We start from the raw sequence: 26175 nt of genomic DNA, 5'->3' as shown, positions 1-26175 counted from the left end.
TTTGGAGATCCTAGAATCTCTTCATTTGACTGAAGGCGTCCATACACTAATGTGATTTTGCCTGATTTCCTCCGATTCTGATGCTTCGGGACGATAAATTGGATGAAAACCGGCAAATCGCATGTGTTTTACCTGCGATCCGATGCGCGGTCCCGTAATCATCGGATCGGAGCCCCTAGATCGAAGTACTGCACTATAAATATATTGTACTGGCAGCCTTGGCTGGGGTTGCATACGATACATCATATGCAAAAGGACTGCATACGATGTATCATATGCGATCCTGCCGCCGAGAAGCTGCCGGGAGGTTAAAGGGTGATCGTATGCGACTTTTCCCCTCTGAAATGTCCCATAAGTATCTGACCACCTTTAGCAAACATCAATATACTAAAATAAAGTTTTCTCTTATTACTAATAAAAGATACAACATGTATAATTTCAATAATATTAATATTTTTTTCAATTGCTGTTCAAAATATTTTATTGTGTCACTCACAATGTCAGCAAACTATCAGAAAATCAACTTATTGGGGGTCATTCCGAGTTGTTCGCTCGGTAATTTTTTTCGCATCGCAGCGATTTTCCGCTTAGTGCGCATGCGCAATGTCCGCAGTGCGACTGCGCCAAGTAAATTTGCTATGCAGTTAGGAATTTTACTCACGGTTTTTTAATCGTTCTGGTGATCGTAGTGTGATTGACAGGAAGTGGGTGTTACTGGGCGGAAACTGGACGTTTTATGGGTGTGTGCGGAAAAACGCTACCGTTTCTGGGAAAAACGCGGGAGTGGCTGGAGAAACGGAGGAGTGTCTGGGCGAACGCTGGGTGTGTTTATGACGTCAAACCAGGAACGACAAGCACTGAACTGATCGCAGATGCCGAGTAAGTCTGGAGCTACTCAGAAACTGCTAAGAGAGGTGTAATCGCAATATTGCGAATACGTCGTTCGCAATTTTAAGAAGCTAAGATTCACTCCCAGTAGGCGGCGGCTTAGCATGAGTAAATCTGCTAAAAGCAGCTTGCGAGCGAACAACTCGGAATGAGGGCCATTGTCCCAATTTCACTTCAAGATTTTAACATACTGCTAGAACTCCATTGAAGCCTCACATACAAAGACTCATATTCATTTGTATAACATGTCATTAGTGTACATATGTTGTTTTCTCTCTGACATTAGTGCCTTCGTATGATAGTATAACTATATAATAACAATAAACATTTATTAGAATATAGAATATTTTTATTTTGATGGTACAAATGTGTGTGTGATTGTGTTTGCTAGCATTAATACTTATGGGATCTATTATTATGTTGTAATGATCTTAAAACCTCATATGCAGAACTTTTATTGTAATGACTTAAAATAATGGCTTCTCCTGACAACTTGTACGGTAAATGAAAGCACTTTTGTTCAATCCAGCTCAGGTCAATAGTGATCAAATGTCAGTGTCCTTCCCCTGAGGCCCGTTGAGCGCTCTTGGTGAAATCCATTGCTCTTCTCAAAGTGCCTGTTAGTGACAGGTGTCCACATACAAAAACTGCTATAATTGGGGACTTGCTGGTAGTCTGGGTAAAAGGCCAAAAATGAGATATGGAAATAGATTGTTTCTTTACAAGTATCCGTCACTGCTTTTTCCATTACTTTGAATTTCTTACAAGACTAGTTCTGAAATAAACTAAAAACACATCACGTATGGAAAGAGTGCCTGTATCCGTATATGACAGTCATATGAAGTCCTGTTTACTGGAACTCAATAAATAGTCTACATTAAATGTATGGTGCATCACCTTCAGCAACAATTTGTTCCTGCACTTACCACAGGAAAAGCCACATATCTAAATGCTGTAGTGATAAACTATATTAAGCTTAAGTCAGTATATTACCAATGTAACCGAGTGACCACTATAAAAAGAATGTTTAATGTTAATTGGCTAGAGAGTTAAACATGAGCGTCTATGGTGTTTCAGGTACATCACCATGATAATTCTCTGGTGGCAAAACTATTGTATTAATTATGCACAAGCAGTTAATAAACTAATCATATTTCCCATTTTATTATGTTACTAAAGCACCTACTGTAGCTTCCAAATAGCTATATATATGGTAAAATGAATATTCACACAACACTGTAATTCGGGGTTAGAATATTACCATACCCTACAACATTGAGACCTGTAAAACCAGGTCAAAACAAGCTGTGCCCCCAATTTGTTCAAACCCATACCGCATGTGTGTGCTTCACTCCTTTTGAGGTCTGCAAATTAGTACCGTCCCACCAGAACCAGGACAGTCTGGAGGCATGCATTAATAATGTCACGATGCTGATTCCCAGTTTCTGCACTATGCAATTTTCTGTCCCTCTTCTGGTAATTCATCTAATGACAGGATTACTGCAACATACACTATATTACAAAGTAATAGCAAACAGTATTTAAGGTGTACCCTACTGGAAAACTGCATCACATTTATAGACAATTCTAGTTACTTTACGTAACCCAACATGATCAAAAATGCACCGATGTGACCTGAGCATGAAATGAGGCAGCTTTCTGTCTTTTGTCACACTTATTAGTAGAGATGAGCGGGTTCGGTTTTACTCGGATTTACTCGGTTCTCAAAACGGCATCTTATTGGCTCACGGATGTCACGTGTTTTGGATAGCCAATAGAAAAAACCGACCTGGCGTTAATTCTGGCGTTAAATCCGAACTCACTCATCTCTACTTATTAGACCTTCAGATTTAGTGATTTTAGTTTAATTATGAGGATGGGAATACAAGGCACAGGCAACGCTTTTCTCCTTGGCCACACCCATTCAAAACACAACAAATAGGCAATACCAAAATGTACATGTGATTTCTCTGACGTCCTAGTGGATGCTGGGACTCCGTCAGGACCATGGGGATTAGCGGCTCCGCAGGAGACAGGGCACAAAAATAAAAGCTTTAGGACTAGGTGGTGTGCACTGGCTCCTCCCCCTATGACCCTCCACCAAGCCTCAGTTAGGTTTTTGTGCCCGTCCGAGCAGGGTGCAATCTAGGTGGCTCTCCTAAAGAGCTGCTTAGAAAAAGTTATTAGGTTTTTTATTTTCAGTAAGTCCTGCTGGCAACAGGCTCACTGCAACGAGGGACTTAGGGGAGAAGAAGTGAACTCACCTGCGTGCAGGATGGATTGGCTTCTTAGGCTACTGGACACCATTAGCTCCAGAGGGATCGAACACAGGCCCAGCCATGGAGTCCGGTCCCGGAGCCGCGCCGCCGACCCCCTTGCAGATGCCGAAAAGTGAAGAGGTCCAGAAACCGGCGGCAGAAGACTTTTCAGTCTTCATGAGGTAGCGCACAGCACTGCAGCTGTGCGCCATTGTTGTCAGCACACTTCACACCAGCGGTCACTGAGGGTGCAGGGCGCTGGGGGGGGGCGCCCTGGGCAGCAATGATAATACCTTGTTCTGGCTAAAAATACATCACATATAGCCCCTGGGGCTATATGGATGTATTTAACCCCTGCCAGGTCTCACAAACACCGGGAGAAGAGCCCGCCGAAATAGGGGGCGGGGCCTATCTCCTCAGCACACAGCGCCATTTTCCTGCACAGCTCCGCTGCGAGGAAGGCTCCCAGGACTCTCCCCTGCACTGCACTACAGAAACAGGGTAAAAAAACAGAGAGGGGGGGCACTTTTTTGGCGATATTGATATATTAAGCTGCTATAAAGGAAACAACACTTCTGTAGGGTTGTTCCTATATATTTATAGCGCTTGGGTGTGTGCTGGCAAACTCTCCCTCTGTCTCCCCAAAGGGCTAGTGGGGTCCTGTCTTCGATAAGAGCATTCCCTGTGTGTCTGCTGTGTGTCGGTACGTGTGTGTCGACATGTATGAGGACGATGTTGGTGTGGAGGCGGAGCAATTGCCGGTAATGGTGATGTCACCCCCTAGGGAGTCGACACCGGAATGGATGGCTTTGTTTATGGAATTACGTGATAATGTCAGCACGTTACAAAAATCAGTTGACGACATGAGACGGCCGGCAAACCAGTTAGTACCTGTCCAGGAGTCTCAGACACCGTCAGGGGCTGTAAAACGCCCTTTACCTCAGTCGGTCGACACAGACCCAGACACCGAATCTAGTGTCGACGGTGAAGAAACAAACGTATTTTCCAGTAGGGCCACACGTTATATGATCACGGCAATGAAGGAGGCTTTGCATATCTCTGATACTGCAAGTACCACAAAAAGGGGTATTATGTGGGGTCTGAAAAAACTACCTGTAGTTTTTCCTGAATCAGAGGAATTGAATGAAGTGTGTGATGAAGCGTGGGTTAACCCCGATAGAAAACTGCTAATTTCAAAGAAGTTATTGGCATTATATCCTTTCCCGCCAGAGGTTAGGGCGCGCTGGGAAACACCCCCTAGGGTGGATAAGGCACTCACACGCTTATCAAAACAAGTGGCGTTACCGTCTCCTGAAACGGCCGCCCTCAAGGATCCAGCTGATAGGAGGCTGGAAACTACCCTGAAAAGTATATACACTCATACTGGTGTTATACTGCGACCAGCCATCGCCTCAGCATGGATGTGCAGTGCTGGGGTGGTTTGGTCGGATTCCCTGACTGAAAATATTGATACCCTGGATAGGGACAGTATTTTATTGACTATAGAGCAATTAAAGGATGCTTTTCTTTATATGCGAGATGCTCAGAGGGATATTTGCACTCTGGCATCGAGAGTAAGTGCGATGTCCATATCTGCCAGAAGAAGTTTATGGACGCGACAGTGGTCAGGTGATGCGGATTCCAAACGGCATATGGAAGTATTGCCGTATAAAGGGGAGGAATTATTTGGGGTCGGTCTATCGGATTTGGTGGCCACGGCAACAGCCGGGAAATCCACCTTTTTACCTCAGGTCCCCTCCCAACAGAAAAAGACACCGTCTTTTCAGCCGCAGTCCTTTCGTTCCTATAAGAACAAGCGGGCAAAAGGACAGTCATATCTGCCCCGAGGCAAAGGAAAGGGTAAGAGAGTGCACCAAGCAGCTCCCTCCCAGGAGCAGAAGCCCTCCCCGGCTTCTGCAAAGCCCTCAGCATGACGTTGGGGCTTTACAAGCGGACTCAGGGGCGGTGGGGGGTCGACTCAAGAATTTCAGCGCACAGTGGGCTCACTCACAGGTGGACCCCTGGATCCTGCAGGTAGTATCTCAGGGTTACAGGTTGGAATTCGAGAAGTCTCCCCCTCGCCGGTTCCTAAAGTCTGCTCTGCCAACGTCTCCCTCAGACAGGGCGACGGTATTGGAAGCCATTCACAAGCTGTATTCTCAGCAGGTGATAGTCAAGGTACCCCTCCTACAACAGGGAAAGGGCTATTATTCCACACTATTTGTGGTACCGAAGCCGGACGGCTCGGTAAGACCTATTCTAAATCTGAAATCTTTGAACCTGTACATACAAAAATTCAAGTTCAAGATGGAGTCACTCAGAGCAGTGATAGCGAATCTGGAAGAAGGGGACTTTATGGTGTCCCTGGACATCAAGGATGCTTACCTGCATGTCCCAATTTGCCCTTCACATCAAGGGTACCTCAGGTTCGTGGTGCAAAACTGTCATTATCAGTTTCAGACGCTGCCGTTTGGATTGTCCACGGCACCTCGGGTCTTTACCAAGGTAATGGCCGAAATGATGTTTCTTCTGCGAAGAAAAGGCGTATTAATTATCCCTTACTTGGACGATCTCCTGATAAGGGCAAGGTCCAGAGAACAGCTGGAGGACGTAGTAGCACTAACCCAAGTAGTGCTGCAACAGCACGGGTGGATTCTGAATTTTCCAAAATCTCAATTGACCCCGACGACACGTCTGCTGTTCCTGGGAATGATTCTGGACACGGTTCAGAAAAAGGTGTTTCTTCCGGAGGAGAAAGCCAGGGAGTTATCCGAACTTGTCAGGAACCTCCTAAAACCAGGAAAAGTGTCTGTGCATCAATGCACAAGAGTACTGGGAAAAATGGTGGCTTCTTACGAAGCGATTCCATTCGGCAGATTCCACGCACGAACTTTTCAGTGGGATCTGCTGGACAAATGGTCCGGATCGCATCTGCAGATGCATCAGCGGATAACTTTGTCTCCACGGACAAGGGTGTCTCTTCTGTGGTGGTTGCAGAGTGCTCATCTGTTAGAGGGCCGCAGATTCGGCATACAGGACTGGGTCCTGGTGACCACGGATGCCAGTCTGAGAGGCTGGGGAGCGGTCACACAGGGAAGAAACTTCCAGGGAGTGTGGTCAAGCCTGGAGATGTCTCTTCACATAAATATACTGGAGCTAAGAGCGATTTACAATGCTCTAAGCCTGGCAAAACCCCTGCTTCAGGGTCAGCCGGTGTTGATCCAGTCGGACAACATCACGGCAGTCGCCCACGTAAACAGACAGGGCGGCACAAGAAGCAGGAGGGCAATGGCAGAAGCTGCAAGGATTCTTCGCTGGGCGGAAGATCATGTGATAGCACTGTCAGCAGTGTTCATTCCGGGAGTGGACAACTGGGAAGCGGACTTCCTCAGCAGACACGATCTACACCCGGGAGAGTGGGGACTTCATCCAGAAGTCTTCCACATGATTGTGAACCGTTGGGAAAAACCAAAGGTGGATATGATGGCGTCCCGCCTCAACAAAAAACTGGACAGGTATTGCGCCAGGTCAAGAGACCCTCAGGCAATAGCTGTGGACGCTCTGGTAACACCGTGGGTGTTCCAGTCAGTGTATGTGTTTCCTCCTCTGCCTCTCATACCAAAAGTACTGAGAATTATACGGCAAAGGGGAGTAAGAACGATACTCGTGGCTCCGGATTGGCCAAGAAGAACTTGGTACCCGGAACTTCAGGAGATGCTCACGGAAGATCCGTGGCCTCTTCCTCTAAGACGGGACCTGCTTCAGCAGGGACCGTGTCTATTCCAAGACTTACCGCGGCTGCGTTTGACGGTATGGCGGTTGAACGCCGAATTCTAAGGGAAAAAGGCATTCCGGAAGAGGTCATCCCTACCCTGGTAAAAGCCAGGAAGGAGGTGACTGCACAACATTATCACCGCATTTGGAGAAAATATGTTGCGTGGTGTGAGGCCAGGAAGGCCCCGACGGAGGAATTTCAACTGGGTCGATTCCTACATTTCCTGCAAACAGGATTGTCTATGGGCCTCAAATTAGGGTCCATTAAGGTTCAAATTTCGGCCCTGTCGATTTTCTTCCAGAAAGAATTGGCTTCAGTTCCTGAAGTCCAGACTTTTGTAAAAGGAGTACTACATATACAGCCCCCGGTTGTGCCCCCAGTGGCTCCGTGGGATCTTAATGTAGTTTTGGATTTTCTCAAATCCCATTGGTTTGAGCCACTCAAATCGGTGGATTTGAAATATCTTACATGGAAAGTAACCATGCTACTGGCCCTGGCTTCAGCCAGGAGAGTGTCAGAGAATTGGCGGCTTTATCGTATAAAAGCCCATATCTGATTTTCCATTCGGACAGGGCAGAACTGCGGACGCGTCCTCAGTTTCTGCCTAAGGTGGTTTCAGCGTTTCACCTGAACCAGCCTATTGTGGTGCCTGTGGCTACTAGCGATTTGGAGGATTCCAAGTTGCTGGACGTTGTCAGGGCATTGAAAATATATATTTCAAGGACGGCTGGAGTCAGAAAATCTGACTCGCTGTTTATACTGTATGCACCCAACAAGCTGGGTGCTCCTGCTTCTAAGCAGACGATTGCTCGTTGGATTTGTAGCACAATTCAACTTGCACATTCTGTGGCAGGCCTGCCACAGCCTAAATCTATCAAGGCCCATTCCACAAGGAAGGTGGGCTCATCTTGGGCGGCTGCCCGAGGGGTCTCGGCATTACAACTCTGCCGAGCAGCTACGTGGTCGGGGGAGAACACGTTTGTAAAATTCTACAAATTTGATACCCTGGCTAAAGAGGACCTGGAGTTCTCTCATTCGGTGCTGCAGAGTCATCCGCACTCTCCCGCCCGTTTGGGAGCTTTGGTATAATCCCCATGGTCCTGACGGAGTCCCAGCATCCACTAGGACGTCAGAGAAAATAAGATTTTACTTACCGATAAATCTATTTCTCGTAGTCCGTAGTGGATGCTGGGCGCCCATCCCAAGTGCGGATTGTCTGCAATACTTGTACATAGTTATTGTTACAAAAAAATCGGGTTGTTATTGTTGTGAGCCGTCTGTTCAGAGGCTCCTACGTTTGTCATACTGTTAACTGGGTTCAGATCACAGGTTGTACGGTGTGATTGGTGTGGCTGGTATGAGTCTTACCCGGGATTCAAAATCCTTCCTTATTGTGTACGCTCGTCCGGGCACAGTATCCTAACTGAGGCTTGGAGGAGGGTCATAGGGGGAGGAGCCAGTGCACACCACCTAGTCCTAAAGCTTTTATTTTTGTGCCCTGTCTCCTGCGGAGCCGCTAATCCCCATGGTCCTTACGGAGTCCCAGCATCCACTACGGACTACGAGAAATAGATTTATCGGTAAGTAAAATCTTATTTTCTTAGTTTTTTATTTTTAATAAATTTTCAAAAATCACAAAAATCTTTTTCACGTTGTCATTATAGGGTATTGTGTGTTGAATTTTGAGGGAAAATTAATTTATTCCATTTTGGAATAAGGCTGTAACATAACAAGATGTGGAAAAAGTGAAGCTCTGTGAATACTTTCCGGATGCACTGTAAATACACAGTTTTGCCTATTATCAGTGACTTTCAGCACGTCTGCAATAGCTGTGGTCACAACTAGACTGATGTAATAAGAGAGTAAAAGGAGAAGACAGGCAAGATAAAAGGTGTTATGTTGCAGTGGGCACATTTCAGCTGGCGTCTCTTCCTTAAGTTAGTATATCAGGTCTATAGATGAATGTAAAGCACTATTTTACCACACTGAAAACTTTAGTATTTCAATGACTACTAGCATTGCTGTCTCACGGTGCTGCTGAGGTTGTGGGTTTGGCCCTACCCAGGGCCCCATTTGCTTGGAGTTTGCATGGGTTTCCTCCGTGTACTCTGGTTTCCACCCACAGTTCAAATACATGCAGGTAGGACAATTGGCTTCTGCCAATATTGCCCCATGGTTTATGTGCATGTGGTAGCGAAATTAGAATGTAAGCTCCAGTGGGATAGACAACAGAAAAGAGTGGTCCACAAGCGCTGCTAGTATAAATAAACACAATTCCTCTTTATCAGATCCAGGGAATCTCGTGTAGATGTCTTATATTCTTTAAAGAAAAAGACAGGAAGTACGCATAGTCAGGAAAAATATTAAAAAACTTTTCATCCAAAAAAAGTTTATTCATACATCAAAAAGTTTAAAAGTATATACATATACTTTTAAACTGGTTATGGTTTTTTTTTTTTTTAAACAATAAAAATCATAGTATCCCCACTACGGCAACATGGTTTGCTCCACTTTACAATTCAGGGTAAAAATCATCCCTCTAAAAGAGAAAAACATGGGTTTCCTTAATTAGTAAAAATCAAAGGTACAAATTCAAGTGGTAAAATCAAACCTGGGGTACTTCAGAAAAACCAACGCATTTTGGAAATAGCTTCCTTCCTCAGACACACTGGAGGAATTGTGTGTATTTATACTAGCGGCACTTGCGGACCACTCTTCTCTGTTGTATATGCTGTTCAAGAAGTGGTGTGCTACAGCTAGGGCGCAAGTTACTTTTTCATTTTTTCCTTCCAGTGGGATAGAGACAGTTGTGAATAATTAAATGTTCCTGATTGGTGCTCTACACATAATTCATAATAAAATAATATTGAATATTCTATAAAATATAAAAGAATGATGTTTTTATCTCTATTGACAATTTGATCCTATCACATAGTAGAAACTACTATCTCTGAGTTTTACATACCAATGACTACCATCTTAGCCAACCCTCCTCTGTTCTGCTCCCCAAAATGTGCTGCCATCCATGCATTGTCCGTGACTCCTAATCTCTGCATCATGTGTTGATGCTTTGGAACTAGGACCTATCAGGAGCTGTCCCTGTCAGTGGTCTCAGATCTGTGAGATTTGGCTGGATTATCTCGCTACTGGTATTCATCGTCCAGATGAGTCCCACAGGCTCAATCCTTTCTTTTTTTGTTTATTGTAACTTGACCCTTTTTGCCTCTCTGAGCTCAGGCCATCGCTATCTCTCACTGCTTCATGCCATTGTTATCTATGTGTTTGCAAGTAATAGCAATGTTGTTGGGAATAAAAAAAAGTGCTAATAATGACTTTTACAACCCGGTGTTCTTATTGATTGTGCATGTTCACAAGGAAATTCTCAGACTAACTGAGACTTCCTGTCCTTCTGCAGGAAATACGGGCAAATCTGTCTTGCCAGGTAAGTAATGTAACCAAGCATATCATCAATAGGAGAGAAGAGCGAATCGACACACATGGGATGCCATCACATGCTGTGGCTAGTGGCATATTAGCATTATAATGGGGTGAGAGCTGTCATCTACAAAGCATGGAGCTGCTCAATCACAGATCTGTGTGCTCACTGGGTTACACGCATGCAGACTATGCAACTGTAAGTCTCGGCAGCAGGTGTGGCTTAAGAGAGGAGGGGCCTGTGTGTGGTCCTACTAACCCCCCCCCCCTCCCCCCTCACCAGCACAGGGTCTATGGCACATGTGCATATATAAATGCAGGAAAAAGGTGGAAGCGCCATACTCTGGGTGATTCAGCGTTGCCGATGCCAGACAGGTAAGTATGATGGATGAGTGCAGGGTGTGCAGTGGAATGTGTAGATGGAATGTGGACATTGAGTAATATGTAGTGACACTGGATTGGGGGGACTGAGTGGAGGATGAGGAATGAGTGGGAAATGGGGAATGAGTGGGTCACCGGAAATGGCAAATTACTAGAAATTGGGAGATTAGGGGGTATATTTACTAAAGTGCTGGTTTATAGAAGTGGAGAGGTTGCCCACAGCAACCAATCATATTCTACTTATCATTTATCTAGCACCTTCTAGAAGATAATAGAATGGTTGCTATGGGCAACAGCTCCGCTTCTATAAACACACACTTTAGTAAATATACCCCCAGGAGTGTATGGGAGTTGAGGGATAAACGGAATATGAGGAATGCAAATGGGTGACTGGGAGATATAAAGGTGGGTACACAAAGTATTTCCTAAGGTGCCCCCACAACAAGCATATTACTCCCAGGACCTCAGGCTACCTAGTGTTCTTTATCAGATCCTGTTATTCTCTGCCTCCAGTCTGTACTTATCCCCTCATCATAGTCACATCATACACTCAATTACTGCCTCTGATCCCTACTTGCCCTGTGCCCTTTATCAGGTCCCATCACTCTCTGTCTGTATTCAGTCACTCAGTACAGTATATCCAAATCCCTTCTCTACTACTCCCAGGGCCCCAGTTTGTCCTTCATCAGATCCTATGATCAGTGACTGTACTGGGCCCTTTACCATAGCACCATTACAAAACCATTACGTGTTGGATCACAGTCTGCTCTGTTTCTGCATTAGAACTGTTCACTCTCTGTACCAAGTCTTTCCTAAGCCCTCACCATAGCCCTTCCTTATCCCCATTACTCCTTAGACTCCAGCTTCCCTTTATCTTTCATAAGATACCATCCCTTTCTACCCCCAATATGTAATGAGACACAATGTAATTGCCCCCTTTTAATATTGGTTCATTGTGACACTCATTTGCATTCAGAATGTCCCATATCACTCTCTGGGGTATATGTACTAAGCCTTGGAGAGAGATAAAGTGAACTGGGAGATAAAGTACCAGTCAACCTGTTCTTAACTTCTAACTCCTAATTTTTCAAACCCAGCCAAGACAGTATTGTTCTGGTTGGTTCGTACTTTAACTCTGTCCACTTTATCTTTCTCAAAAGCTTAGTAAATAGTGATCTTTTTCCCCCAATATGTTGTCTTCACACATTTCCTTCTCCTCACAATCTCAAAGTAAGTGTTCCTTGCTTCAAAAAGTGAGAATTTGCATTTGCTGTCAGTTCTACATGTCCAAAGCTTTCAGCCTTGTTCTCAGCAGGGCCTTGATCTTGTTCCTCACACTTCTCCCTCTGAAACTGGTAGATATCTCCCATTTGACCAGCTGGGTGAAGCCACCTCACCAGCTCTGCCTTGCCATTTCTTGCCATTTCCTGCCACCTTGGGACACTCACTCTCCATCAGGTGACTGGATAAACACTTTCACATCTCTGTCCACCATTTTGCACATCCTTCACCAGAGGCAAGCAGTATCACCTTCACCAGGTGTCATAGCATCAGTTACATCATTGTCTTTCAGTGCAGAAGCTCATCATAAAGCAGGTTTCTCTCACATCGTAGAAGTGTTGCACAGCAGGCACTACCATCATAGTGTGGGTGTTTAGTGATTTCAACAGGGAAAATTCAATTGGATTTAACTGACTCCTTAGAATTATCATATCTCACTTCTTATGCTACAAACTTTGTCTCGTTTGTAACCATTGTCTCAGTTTTGCTACTGAATGTTCCAATAAAGTCTATTTAAAGAAAAATCATAACATCACATTCTGACAAGAATTCCTCTATAGAAACATGTTTCTGCCCCCGATTACTTATCCCTCTGTACCCCTGCATCCCTTTGGCTCCATGAAAGCTGTTTAAATAAAATATAGCAGCATCCACAATGAGGTAATTTCTAACACCAAGGCATAGCAGAAACTGGCAGACACATACACTGATCCCCACTCCATGTGACCAGTACAGTAACTGGAGCCTCTGGTTCTCCATCGGTCAATATTTTTAATGAGTGACAATAATATAACAGTGAGCCCGCGGCAGGCGCAGATAGTCAGCCATATTGTGAATGTGAATTGTGAAGTCACTGGCAGTACAGCCATGAGAGACCTCATGACAACATTATGAAATGCCCTACCTTTACAATGGCGCAGATCTCAAAGCAATGTAAACATACAATTCCACATCTCCCAAAATGCTTTCCAAACCTGTCCAAACTTTCCATTTCAGGCTATTCTAAAATCTTATTTTTTTGTAATTTGGTCTGAAATTTGGCATACATGTGCATTTCAGCTCTAATATTTATTATGCCCATGGCTACCTTACAAAATTAACATAGCCTGATGCAATTTTTCTAGAGCCAGCCTTTATATAAGGGCACAACTGTGGTCTTATAATTAGGATTTACTATGCCATGTACAATATTCAGACTTTTTTTGATCAACACACATAGTTGAAGCGGCAATTTTGTGGTTTTAAAAAATCATAACGAAAATACAGCCTGTCGATTTACTGACACAATTTGGCACAAGGCCCTTTCCACACACTGGTTCTTTTTCAGAAGAGATTTATAACAAACTGTGCATGCGTTGTAGTCAGCTTGCATATGTGGTCAGATCTTGGTCGCCTCACATGTGTGGCTGCATGGCCACAATCAAGTGGCAACAGGCCTTTCACACATAAGATAAGTGTGCCGTGGGCATGTGTAAGCATATATTGTAGATGAAACTGTGGGCTATTCAGAGGTTAGTGAATGCAGAAATCGAACTAACAAGAGATATACCTCCCCAAATACATGGCTGGTGCAAATGCAGATAGATAGTAGTAATAATATTTGTTTAGACCACAAAATGGCTGACTATACTGTGTGGATTTGATTGGTTCATTTAAAAAATATGTATTTCCGGGGCAGATCAAAGCTTGGAGAGGGATTAAGTGGAAAAGGATAACGTACCAACCAATCAGTTCTTAACTGTCATTTTTCAAACTCAGCCTGAAACATGGCAGTTGGAGCTGATTGGCTCGTACTTTATCTCTCTCTAAACTTTGATAAATCTGCAACTAAGTAAGGAAACTGAGCAGGAATGACTAGTGTGGGGAGGTTAGAGATACACATATATAAAGTCCACTCTGCTGTATTGCATTGCCATTCAGGTCATGCATCTATTTTCCTGTTCAGATTCCAGTGCAGTTTTCCCCACATCAGTACCCCGAGTTGAGGTGCTTGTTGGGATAACCCTATAAACTTTACTCTTTGCCATGGACAAAGGTACTAAAGTTAGTGCTCATTACTTTTAATGTGCATGAGGATTTATTATAAGAAAAGCACTTAGGCCCCTAAATTTCACATTTTACAGACCTATTTTTCTTTATAACTATAATCCCTTGAATTATTATCTGTGAGCATTACATTAGCCACAGTACAGGAAGTTCTACATGAGATATGGAACTGTAAGAGATATTTCCTGTAACATATATACAAAATAGAAATATGTTATTTGATAAAAAAGTTAAATATGTAACACACATATTCTGCAGCTTACCATTCATCCTCTAAAATTAATTAAATAATTCAATGAATATTTCAACCCTACAGTAACAGTTTTATTGCCACAGTCAAATAATCCTTACAGAATATTAAATACAGCTCGGGAATATATCAGTCAATACAGTTTGGAATACCTAAATTGTATAAGTAGATAGCAGTAGTGGATTATGCATGTATTACATGATACAGGTTGTAAAAATAAATTACACATTTTGGCTCAGTATCCACTAGTCAGAATCAGGGACGACAGCCGGGAATATATTACAACTATAGACATTTGAATATTTGAAATAACATAGAGAAAGAAAGTGATGATTTCCTTTGCAAATCAGATTTCCTGTACACTAAGAATCATAACATCAGGGCAGAAACTAAAACTTGGGCAGCAGTTTAAACTCTCGCACATATGCAGATGTACATTTGTAAACATTACTACACATCTTTTCATATTGGATCATTGGTTTATACATCAGGTTCAATGACATTTATAAGCATGTCCAGCAAAATAAGAAATATTTCCTTCATTTTACAAGACACAATAAGACTAAACATACTTCAGTAATATGCTACCTGAATTTAATTAAAATTACATAAACAATGACTATATCACATTACAATTTACAGTGGAAGAAAATATAGTGTATGAAAAACTAATGTGCATTTATTACATGTGGAACCTATTGATATTACCCTGCACCTTGAAAAGAACAACTGGTAACACGTTCCAAGCACCTTATAAACAGTCATTACTTTTCCCATACTAACTCTGTGAACTGTTTCTTTATTATAATATCCATTTTAAACTATTTTCATTTGATCATTTATTTACCCACTAGATAGCATAACCATCCACAGCAGCTGGCATTTCTGCACAGAGGAGCATTTGGACCAACATGTAGATAACCAGAAATATCTTGGGTTCGAATAAAAACAAACAAATAAAATCTGCCAAAATGTTCATGAAATACTACAATAATGTTATGCTGCCTCAAACTAAGTACAAATATTATCTTGCGAGGTCACAAGGGGTCCGTGCCTATGTTATTTTTTATTTGTTACTAAAATTATAAGGGACTCTACCTATTTGATTTATTTAAATGAGTGTAACTGATAACCACGAATATAACATAAATAAATAGAACTTGAAGGCAGATAAAAACCACTTGGCCCATCTAGTCTGACCTTTTTTTTTTTTTACCTTTTGGTAACATCAACCCTATTTGATCCTTGGTCCTTAGTATATCTGAAATGAAGTGAACTGTGCAGAATTAAACAAAGGCACTGATGCAAATAGGAGTTCCATGTTAGTACAGGGTTGTTACAAATGATCATAGACCTTGGCATACTAACAATAAGACTAAATATAGGCAGAATGATACTGAAGGCAAAAAAAAACATTACAGTAGCTCTGCGCTGCTCCTCTAGTTGTTATGTAGCATGAGGCTGTCTAAGGGAAATCGTAAAAGTATTACCTCTCTCAAATAGATATAATCAGTGTTTAATAAAGTTCTGTAAGGGAAAAACAAAACACTGACTATAGCAGACAGAAGCCATAACAATACTGTCACTGAGGGCTTGGGGTTTATTAGTAGTAGTAGTAGTAGTAGTAGTAGTAGTAGTAGTAGTAGTAGTAGTAGTAGTGGTAGTATGAAGAAGAAGAAGAAGAAGAAGAAGAAGAAGAAGAAGAAGAAGAAGAAGAAGAAGAAGAAGAAGAAGAAGAAGAAGCAGCAGCAGCACAGGTTCACTCTCGCTAACTGGTTTAGTATATGACTGACTGACTTATGACAGCATATAGAATGATGCAAATTGGTTCTGTGATATCTTTGAGCAGTTTCATGGGCAGTGATTAGGTCTATAAAGTAGTTTTCTGGCATTGAGAGGCTTATTAAGAAGCAGTTTGCTCGAGCAATGACCAAGTTAATGTTGTGTGATGCACAAAGCAATTGATTCCTGTTGTCTTTGATTTAACCTATTATCTCCCTTTATCACAGCATAAGTAGCTTCCAGTATTTCTTCACAATCAGAGCCCAACAAAGTGTAAAGTATCAAATAAGCATTGTAAAGCTTACAGACATGTCAATAGGGAAATTAAAGTTGCTCCACACATAACAAACTACCAGTAGTAACATACATATATATATATGCATACTGCGTACAATATAATATAGGTATGCAGTTAGTGGCCGTCACACTACAGATGTCACTCTAGCAGTAATGTACATAAATATCTGTGTGTATGTGTACAATATAATACAGGTATGCAGTTAGTGGCCGTCACACTACAGATGTCACTCTAGCAGTAATGTACATATACATATATATCTGTATGTGTACAATATAATATAGGTATGCAGGTAGTGACCGTCACACTACAGATGTCACTCCAGCAGTAATGTACAAATGCATATATATCTGTGAGTATGTGTACAATATAATATACAGTAGGTATGCAGTTAGTGGCCTTCACACTACAGATGTCACTCCAGCAGTAATATACATATACATATATATCTGTGAGTATGTGTACAATATAATATAGGTATGCAGTTAGTGGCCGTCACACTACAGATGTCACTCCAGCAGTAATATACATATACATATATATATCTGTGAGTATGTGTACAATATAATATAGGTATGCAGTTAGTGGCCGTTACACTACAGATGTCAGTCCAGCAGTAATATACATACATATCTGTGAGTATGCGTACAGTATAATATACTGTAGGTATGCAGTTAGTGCCCGTCACACTACAGATGTCACTCCAGCAGTAATGAGCAGAGGAAAGTTAGCCAGCATTCTGCACTAAATTATTTTCACACCTCAGCATTCTCCAGGCTCTGCAGCATAATCACCACACAGCTTGCCCAAACGCCCTGAGACACACAGCGTAAATGTGGGATAACGTACCCACTAGCAAAATATATTACTCATGACCACATTGGAAGGATTATTAGATCATGCGTGCAGTTTAATGGTGACGGTTTAGCTCAGGATAATCTACAGTGAGCAATATATTATAATAATACATGAAAGACTTCACCAAGTGTAAGTATAAAACATGACATCACAAAGCAAAAATTATAGGGGAGTTCTAAAATAAAACACATATATTACATATCTGCAAAATATCTGTGTAATCTGATTTTTTATGCTTTTATTCTATGCCAGATATCTATCCATCTCTCTATCTATCTATCTATCTATCTATCTATCTATCCGTATGGATGTATGGATGTATGTATGTGTGTGTATATATATATCCCCTTGATGAAGTCCTGTGCTATAGGACGAAACGCGTTGAGACTGGAACTTGCTGCTCAACCCTGAACCTCCCAGAGTGGACAGATAAGCTGATTTTACTTGTATTTCCTGTACGTTTGCTACCTGCATTTGCTTCAGGATTTCACTTCTATTTGTCACACTTTTGTCATTAGATCAGGAGTTGCTGTTTTATCCTTCTTTCCCTGAGTGGACAGATAAACTGTTTTTATATAATTATCTTGTACGTTTGCTACCTACATTCGCTTCAGGATTGCTATTAAATTGTTTTTTATTTAATTAATACATTATCTCATTCAATGTCTGGGACCAGCAAGGTTCCTAATTGAGAAATATCTGGTTTATGCAGTACACACTATGTTTCTTTTTCTTTTTTAATTTACATGCATCAAAGTGTCATCAGAATTGAAGACGTTTAGAGAGATAAGTTGTTCTCTGAAATATCTATATTATTTCACGTCTCACATGGTGAATTATCACGCATTTAACCATTTGTATGCCAAAAACACCAGTAGGCGCTCTTGTGCACTTCATTTTGTATATATATATATATATATATATATATATATATATATATATATATATACACACATTGGTGTTTTTCTACAAAAGTTGGGGCTTAATAATAATCTATACGTATGTTTGATTTGATTCTGTAATAGTCACTACATGGGGATTAAAATTTGGGCAGTATGGATGGTGTAATGGTTAGGATTTCTGCCTCACACCACTGAGGTTATGGGTTTGATTCCCTCCATAGCATTAACTGCGTGGAGTTTGTACATTCTTCTCATACACAGAATTTGTCAGCAGTTTGGAACCTCTTGGCCCATCTAGTCTGCCCTTTTTCATTTATTATTTTGGCAACTTCAACCCTATTTGTTCCTTTGGTCTTTGTAAGCATATTTAAATTGCTCTACTGTCTTAGCCTCTACCAGCTCTGATGGGAGGCTATTCCACTTATCCACTACCATTTCTGTGAAGGTTAATTGGCTCCTGACAAAAAAAACAATCCCAAGTGTGTATCTGTACATGTGTTTAGGGGGGATGTAGTTAATATCTCGGTGTTCAGAATACCGACGCCGGGATCCCAACCGCCAAGAATGCTGACACCCATAGAGTAGCAAGCACAGCGATCCACCGACCCCGCAAGCATCTTTCTAGCGCTTGCCCCAATGCTGGCATTCTGATGGCCGGGATTCCGGTGCTATCCACAACCCATTTAGGGAATACTAAATAGGCCAAGTGGTTATTATCTGCCATCAAATTCTATCTTTCTATGTAAAATAATAACCCTATTCTGTCACCAGACTATCCTGCAGCAGCTCTCTCCAGGACTGGAAATATCCCCGCCAGTGCTCTTAGACTGCATTATATTTGACGTTATCCAGGTTCACTTGACTAAAGTAAGATTTCCTTTATATTATTTGCATATCTACATTTCTGGAACTATCCAAAATATAGATTCATTAAACATGCATGTATTAATGGAATATAAGTCATGCATTGCCACCAACACAACTGCACATTGGATTGGTAACAAGTAAAGACTTTAAGGTTACACACAGACTGATGTATCTTTCTGTTATTAAAAAAGCACACTGGCCCTCACACTGCACTCAGGCGTATGTACAGTGATGCACTCAGGCGTATATGTACAGTGATACACTCAGGCGTATATGTACAGTGATGCACTCAGGCATATGTGCAGTGATGCACTCAGGCGCATGTACAGTGATGCACTCAGGCGTATGTGCAGTGATGCACTCAGGCATATGTACAGTGATGCACTCAGGCGTATGTGCAGTGATGCACTCAGGCGTATGTGCAGTGATGCACTCAGGCGTATGTACAGTGATGCACTCAGGCGTATGTACAGTGATGCACTCAGGCTTATGTACAGTGATGCACTCAGGTGTATGTACAGTACAGTGATTCAGCCTTCACCCGTACCTGGCATGCTCTAAAACAAATAGGTACATAGGTATTTTTGTTACTCAGTTAAATGGAGGGGCTTTTAGGGGCATATTTAAATCCTCAAAATGCTCCAGGTAATTCCAAAGAAAGTCAGTCTGAACATCCTATAACGCAATGGTCCTCATAGATGTGTTATGGGAAAGGACCATTCCAGTTTTGTTCTGTGAAACTTAAAGCAGAAGGAGTGAGGAGACACATATAATACATTTTGGCCAGGCTGGTATCTGCACATTTACCTAGACAGGTGTGCTGCATTAGTCACATGAAGTACATATTCTTTAACACAAGTTACGTGAAGGCACAGTATGTGCTTAATAATACCTAGGTGACATGGTGTCACCCCTAATGCCCCCCAAATGGTGCTCTGACTCATCTGGTTATATCAGGGCCACATGTCTATAGTGAATACAATTCAAAATTGTCATGAAATAAATATTGAGGCTTAACATATTTTTCACATTGTATATTATTAATATACCTGTTATATATACATGTTATAGAAACATATTATATATTACCTGCAGATTGCAAGGCAAACATTCAAGGGTGCAGAGAGTTTAAATCTTTAATTTATAATTCTAGAATTAAGGGTTACATGGATATTAATTCAGGAAAATGTTTAGATATGTATATAGTTGACGTACTTGTGGATGTAAATATATGAGCATGCACAAGAGCCAAATATATGTGCAGTTTGCATTTTCTCTCTGTGTTTATGCATATTTCCACTGCTGCACTAGTTTAACCCTCACAGTCCAAGAACATACATGGGCTAACTGGCTTACACAAAGCCAGACGTGTATTGTTTTGTATGGGGGGGGGGGACATACAGAATTTAGGCTGAATGCCGAAAAGAAAAAGAGACACATATTGTAATTATTCACTGTGTAGCACAGCATATGAGTGTGTAACCCTGCACACACAAACTTGCAGTAAGCATATTTATATATGTGATTCATATAGTAGATCCCTATACCTTTTAACAAAATCAGCTATTATGTCTCATAGGAAATGAACCTAACTAGAGAGGAACCAATGAAGTCACTGGGAAAATTATGGTACATTATGGGGTGATTTACTAAAACTACACATTTGCTTTACATGACAATACATCATTTTGTAACCTTATACAACCAAAGTATACACACACAACTTATCTAGCTGGAACATGGTAAACAGTGTCTTGCTAAGCTGAAGAACTTCCAATATATAGGCTGAAACATTATTACAATCCTGACAGATTTTAAACCTATCACTAATTTACAATGGGTGCCCTCCTGCAGAGGAAAGTACTGCACTATACATGTACAGTGATATACAATAAGCCTACACAGACATTGCTAAATAGTTGAACAATACAGTGATAAAGGAACTGTTTGCCCTGGTGTAATATTTATACTATTACATGGGGTCTAAATGCTTTGATGCCCTAGAGAACATGTATTTCTGTTATCTGATTACCCGCTTCAAATACATATTTTTAAATAGGTACTAAAAGTATAATTCCAATTGCTTTATGTAAATGAGCTACTAACATACATCACTAATGAAAAATATAATTTATCAGCACAAAAGTTATTCCATATAATTATGTATAGGTGTGTGTGTGGGGGAAGGGGGGGGGGGGGGTATTTCTTAAAACACATAAGACTTTTTGTCAATTATCCTATTGAGACCAATATGGTTGATAGCAGGTGATACAATCTCGCAGCCTTGTAGATAGTAATGTTACATACAGTGTAACATCTTACAGCAGGACTGGCCAAACCAGTCATCGGGATCTACCAACAGTTCACATTTTCCAGACCACATAGCTGGTGCACAGGTGTAGTTATTACTAATTAAGATGTGCTGCATTCATTCCTAACTGACAATTCTACAGATCTCCAGGAGGCCTGGAAAACATGAACTGTTGGTAGATCTCGAGGACCGGTTTGGCGAGCCCTGTTTTACAGTATATCTCAGTATTTGTGTATGCATTACATCTTGGAGCTACAGATATTTTAGGACTAGTGGGACATTGAGGATCCTGTTTTACCCTTCCATTAGATACTTTTTCTTTCACTTCTATTCCTCTGGGCAGGCAAATACAATACGTGTTTTAATGCAGATGTGTTGCTGTATATCCTTAGAATTGATTGGATTAGTGAATTAAATGTTTGTTGTCAGCGAGAGAAGGTTGAAAGGAGAATATTGTGTGTATAAACCCTGCACCCCTGCCCCAGAGAGACCCCCATATACAATGTACAGATGATGAATAGGAGCTGGGAGCTGGGATCGATGCTGTCTCTGTGCTGGCTCCACTCTCTCTTACAAAACTATAGGGCAATTAATTGTGGCTTGTCCCCTCATCCTTCATCTCCTTGTGGCACATATCGATGGAGATTACTGCTGATGGACCATTTTATCACCCTAAATAAACAGCCACCACCTTTTCTAACCTCAATCTAATATATGACTGCATCTTCTGTGTTTAGGGGAGGGCGGTGGGAGAGCTAGTGCCAGTGGCACGGTAAATTACCACGTACCCAGTGCCACCTTGGCAGCATCAAATAGGTAATATTGGCAATGGCAATATACGATAACTGACTACTGCCTCATCGCAAAAGCCATCGTATTTATATACAATTATACATGCACTAATTGTACAGCCGAGGGACAAGATGTTTAGGCTGGTGCCATACATACACAGTGTCTGCGCCTCATGGGGGGTTGTATAGGAAGGGGGAGGGGGGAGCTGCAGACAATGTATTTAGGATTTTTACTTACAGGGATTACCATTCCCGCATATAGACCGTATATAATAGAATAGTGGGTGCAGACGCAGGGGTGTAGTCACATTCTCATTCTGCATGGTAATCTGTGAATGCATTGCTCGGGAAGTAGTCCCATTACACTGACACCACTGACATACGGTAGAGACTGCAGGTGTATAGGCATCAGCTCCAGCCTTCTGCTGTGGTTTAATAATATTATTATTGTTGTTGTTTTTTAATCTCTTATCATTAATCATGAAAGATTGTTTTATTAATCATTTTGACTTGGTATCAGCACTGTAAAGCATATTATACTATACTACATGTATTATAATAATTGTGTGTAGTTGTAATCAGCTAGACCTTTAAGTACTGTACATCACAGGTGTATACATTGTAAATATAAGGCACACAGTACAGGCACAAATAGTAGAGGATGTGTGTGTGTGTGTGTGTGTGTGTGTGTGTGTGTGTGTGTGTGTGTGTGTGTGTGTATATATATTTATATATAAAAATAAATAAGTGACAGTCCTGCTTTGCAGGTATCTGGTCACTTGAATGAACAGGGCGGCAGAGGACAGTACTGCAGCTCCTGGACTCATTGTGAGATTTACACCAGGTTATTCCCTGAATTCTGTACTAGTGACTAGTGTAACATAAGGGTCGCCTTACATTATTCCCCGCGGGGATCTATTCCATGACGCCGGAGCATATAATCAGATAGTATTATTTATACGATGAACTATAAAGGTGATGTTGAGCAGTGGATAGGAGCCGGCGAGGTGCATATTTCGTGCTTCTATTGGAAAAAGTTGGGATAACTTTGCTAAAGTTGAAGCAGCCATCGGTTGGCAAGTGATGGGATCTGTCAGTCTGCTGAGCCGCGGGTTCCTATAGTGTCATTGTCAGTGTCATATTCTATACAGCCGCGGACCATACAGCACACATTTCTAAAATATATGTATTAAATGACATGTCGTGTAAATATCGTTTCCTTATTATTCGTCTGTACGAAACTGTTATTCTGCAATTCTAAATATTGTATCATTACCCAGCCGTTTTACCACACAATTAACTACAGATCTAGCATATGGGTTGAAGCTATTATAGATAGAAATAAATTTTGATCTTTTACAGGTATTACGGGAAATATATAATTTTATTTATGACATTGTTATGCTCCTTTTTTCGTGCACACCTATACGGTCATTAAAATATTCCAATGTATTTACTCTAATAACTCATCTTATGCATTGATAAAGCAGTAATATAGATCTATATTAAAATAATTAGCAATCTTCTCTATATTAGCAAGTGTAAATATTTAACGTGCCCACAGGTTGGGTAATTGAATTGTCATTCCTGACATACAGTAACTGTACAACAAGTGTGGCAAATATACGAAGCTTCATGATGGATGTTAGTTGTGTAATATATAAATTTTCAAACTTCTCAAACTGTAAGATATCACTGCGTTACTGTACTTTGTGACGCTATTAGTATCCTCAGTAACTGCAGAATGAAGTATCGCTGCGCTGTATGAAAGTCAATGCGGAGTCCGTTATGTACATTTATCTTAGTATCTGTACATGTTATATCTTGCATCATAGTAACATAGTTTCTGTACATGTTATATCTTGCATCACAAAAGAACATTGCATATATTTACGCTTATGTGAGTAATATAATTGTATTTTTTATGCAAAAGCAAGCAGCATTATAATACCAGTAAATCACAGTGAAGATAAATGGCTGAGTGCTGAAAGCGAGTCATCAATCCTTGCTTGCAAAAAAAAAAGTTATTTTAAATATATATATATATATATATATATATATATATAAATCTATCTATCTGTATGTGTGTATAAATAAATATATATATATATATATATATATATATATATATATATATATATTTATTGTAATATGCAATAGAGTGCAGGCATAAAAAATTGTGCCGCATTTTAGTTACGAAAAAAAAAGCAAAAGGAAAGAAAACAGCTGCCTTACTGTTATATATGAAACTGATAAAATAAAAAGCACACGTTTACTTATTATTTCCCATTGTGCTGACAGCAGTAAGTAGGCTATAGTTCTATGGCTAGAAGTTGATATATTGTATCAGTGTTTTCTCATGGCGGTAACTGTGTTGCAGATTGTATTCCATTTTCCGTGTTTATTAAACAATGTCATCTGCATGTTGTAGACGTTTCCTATTTCATTTGTCTCCAAGATGGTGAACCCGTTAACGCGTGTAGGATAGTCAGCTAGTAGTATATAAGGCTGACGGGGTCATACCACATTATACAGATACCAATATACACTTACCAGCATACACATAGCAGTATACAAATGCCAGTATACATTTACTAGTATACACATAGCAGTATACATTTACCAGTATACACGTAGCAGTATACAAATGCCAGTATACAATTACTAGTATACACATAGCAGTATACAAATGCAAGTATACATTTACCAATATACACATAACAGTATACAAATGCAAGTATACATTTACCAGTATACACATAGCAGTATACAAATGGCAGTATACACGTAGCAGTATATACATACCAGTATACACATAATAGTATATACATACACGCCAATATACAAATACCAGTATACACATAGCAGTATATAAATGCAAGTATACATTTACCAGTATACACATAGTATACAAATGCCAGTGTACACGTGTCAGTATATACATACCATGATACACATACCAGTATACACATAATAGTATATACATACAGGCCAATATACAAATACCAGTTTACAGTATAGCAGTATACAAACGGTAGCAGCATACACATACTAGACTACATATACCAGCATAAACGCTCCCGTTCCTGTATTTTATTAAGTTCTGAACCTGGGCTGTAATTTAAAAAGGCTCCATAAATGCTGCTCACTGCACTTTGCTGTTAGTTTCTTAGCAAGAATATTAGAGTTCATGTATTTGGATGTTATCGCCGTATACAATAATATATACTCCTGTGCGGTGATTGGCGAAGGGACTGGAGACCCTTATCCTGGTAACATACGGTATATTATGATGTGCTGCTGTGTGTGGTGCTGTGTGGTGCAATGGGGTGTTTGCAGGGGTACATACGGTTGTTGGGGTCACTGGTGGGGTTGCTGAGAGGGATGATCTCCATTCTTTGCTGGCCATACAGGTAATAGTCCAACTCCTCAGGACTGCACTTGAAGCGCCCGGAGGATCCCTCTTGGCAATGGGAGACCAGCAGCTCTTTCCTCTGTGGGCCTGTGACCTCTATGCTGGGCAGTGCCCCGATGACAGTGGGCACTGGAGTGATCCCGGCTAGAGAGGCAGGGGCAGAGGGTGCAGAGGTCGGAGTGGAGGAGGTGGATGAGCTGGAGGACAGGGATGCTGGCCGCAGTCGGAGGTTGTCTGCTGGAGGCTCAGGTAGGGTGACATGGCTCAGGACTCCAGCCTTCACATGGCTCTGGGGGAAGAGCTGCTGCCAGTGCTGCAGGTACACCGGGTCCACCTTCAGGAAGGCAGATCCAGCAGCCTCCCCGGGCTTCAGCATACTCAGGACCTGCACACAAAGGACCAGTCAGGAAGGAGACATCGGCATCACCCTATTATCCCCCCCATCATCAGCACAGTGCTACCAGGCAACACTCTGCAATGTGTACTCCACACAGTAACCAATGCCATCCCTCCAAGCAGTGACCAGTACATGTATACTGTATGTGCACACAGCCCCAATCTGATCACTCTGTACAGACACTCACATCTCTATACATATTACTGCTACCAATGCCCCATATAAAACTACAAACACTGC

At 41.3% G+C, this 26175-nt stretch overlaps 1 protein-coding gene across 1 annotated transcript in view; it reads right to left on the bottom strand.

Moving 5' to 3' along the window:
* PRDM6 (PR/SET domain 6) overlaps window positions 1–25920 on the bottom strand; it is a 216243-nt gene extending 190323 nt beyond the window's left edge. The window contains exon 1 of the mRNA XM_063960104.1: window positions 25473–25920. Coding sequence (XP_063816174.1) covers window positions 25473–25914 — 442 coding nt within the window. The 5' untranslated portion in view covers window positions 25915–25920. The remainder of the gene's footprint in view (window positions 1–25472) is intronic.
* Window positions 25921–26175: the final 255 nt, after the last annotated feature.

Source organism: Pseudophryne corroboree, chromosome 1, assembly GCF_028390025.1.
Source record: "Pseudophryne corroboree isolate aPseCor3 chromosome 1, aPseCor3.hap2, whole genome shotgun sequence".
In the NCBI taxonomy this organism is placed as follows: Eukaryota; Metazoa; Chordata; class Amphibia; order Anura; family Myobatrachidae; genus Pseudophryne; species Pseudophryne corroboree.
The sequence above is the reverse complement of the archived record's forward strand: the minus strand, read 5'-3'. Positions and strand labels throughout refer to the sequence as shown.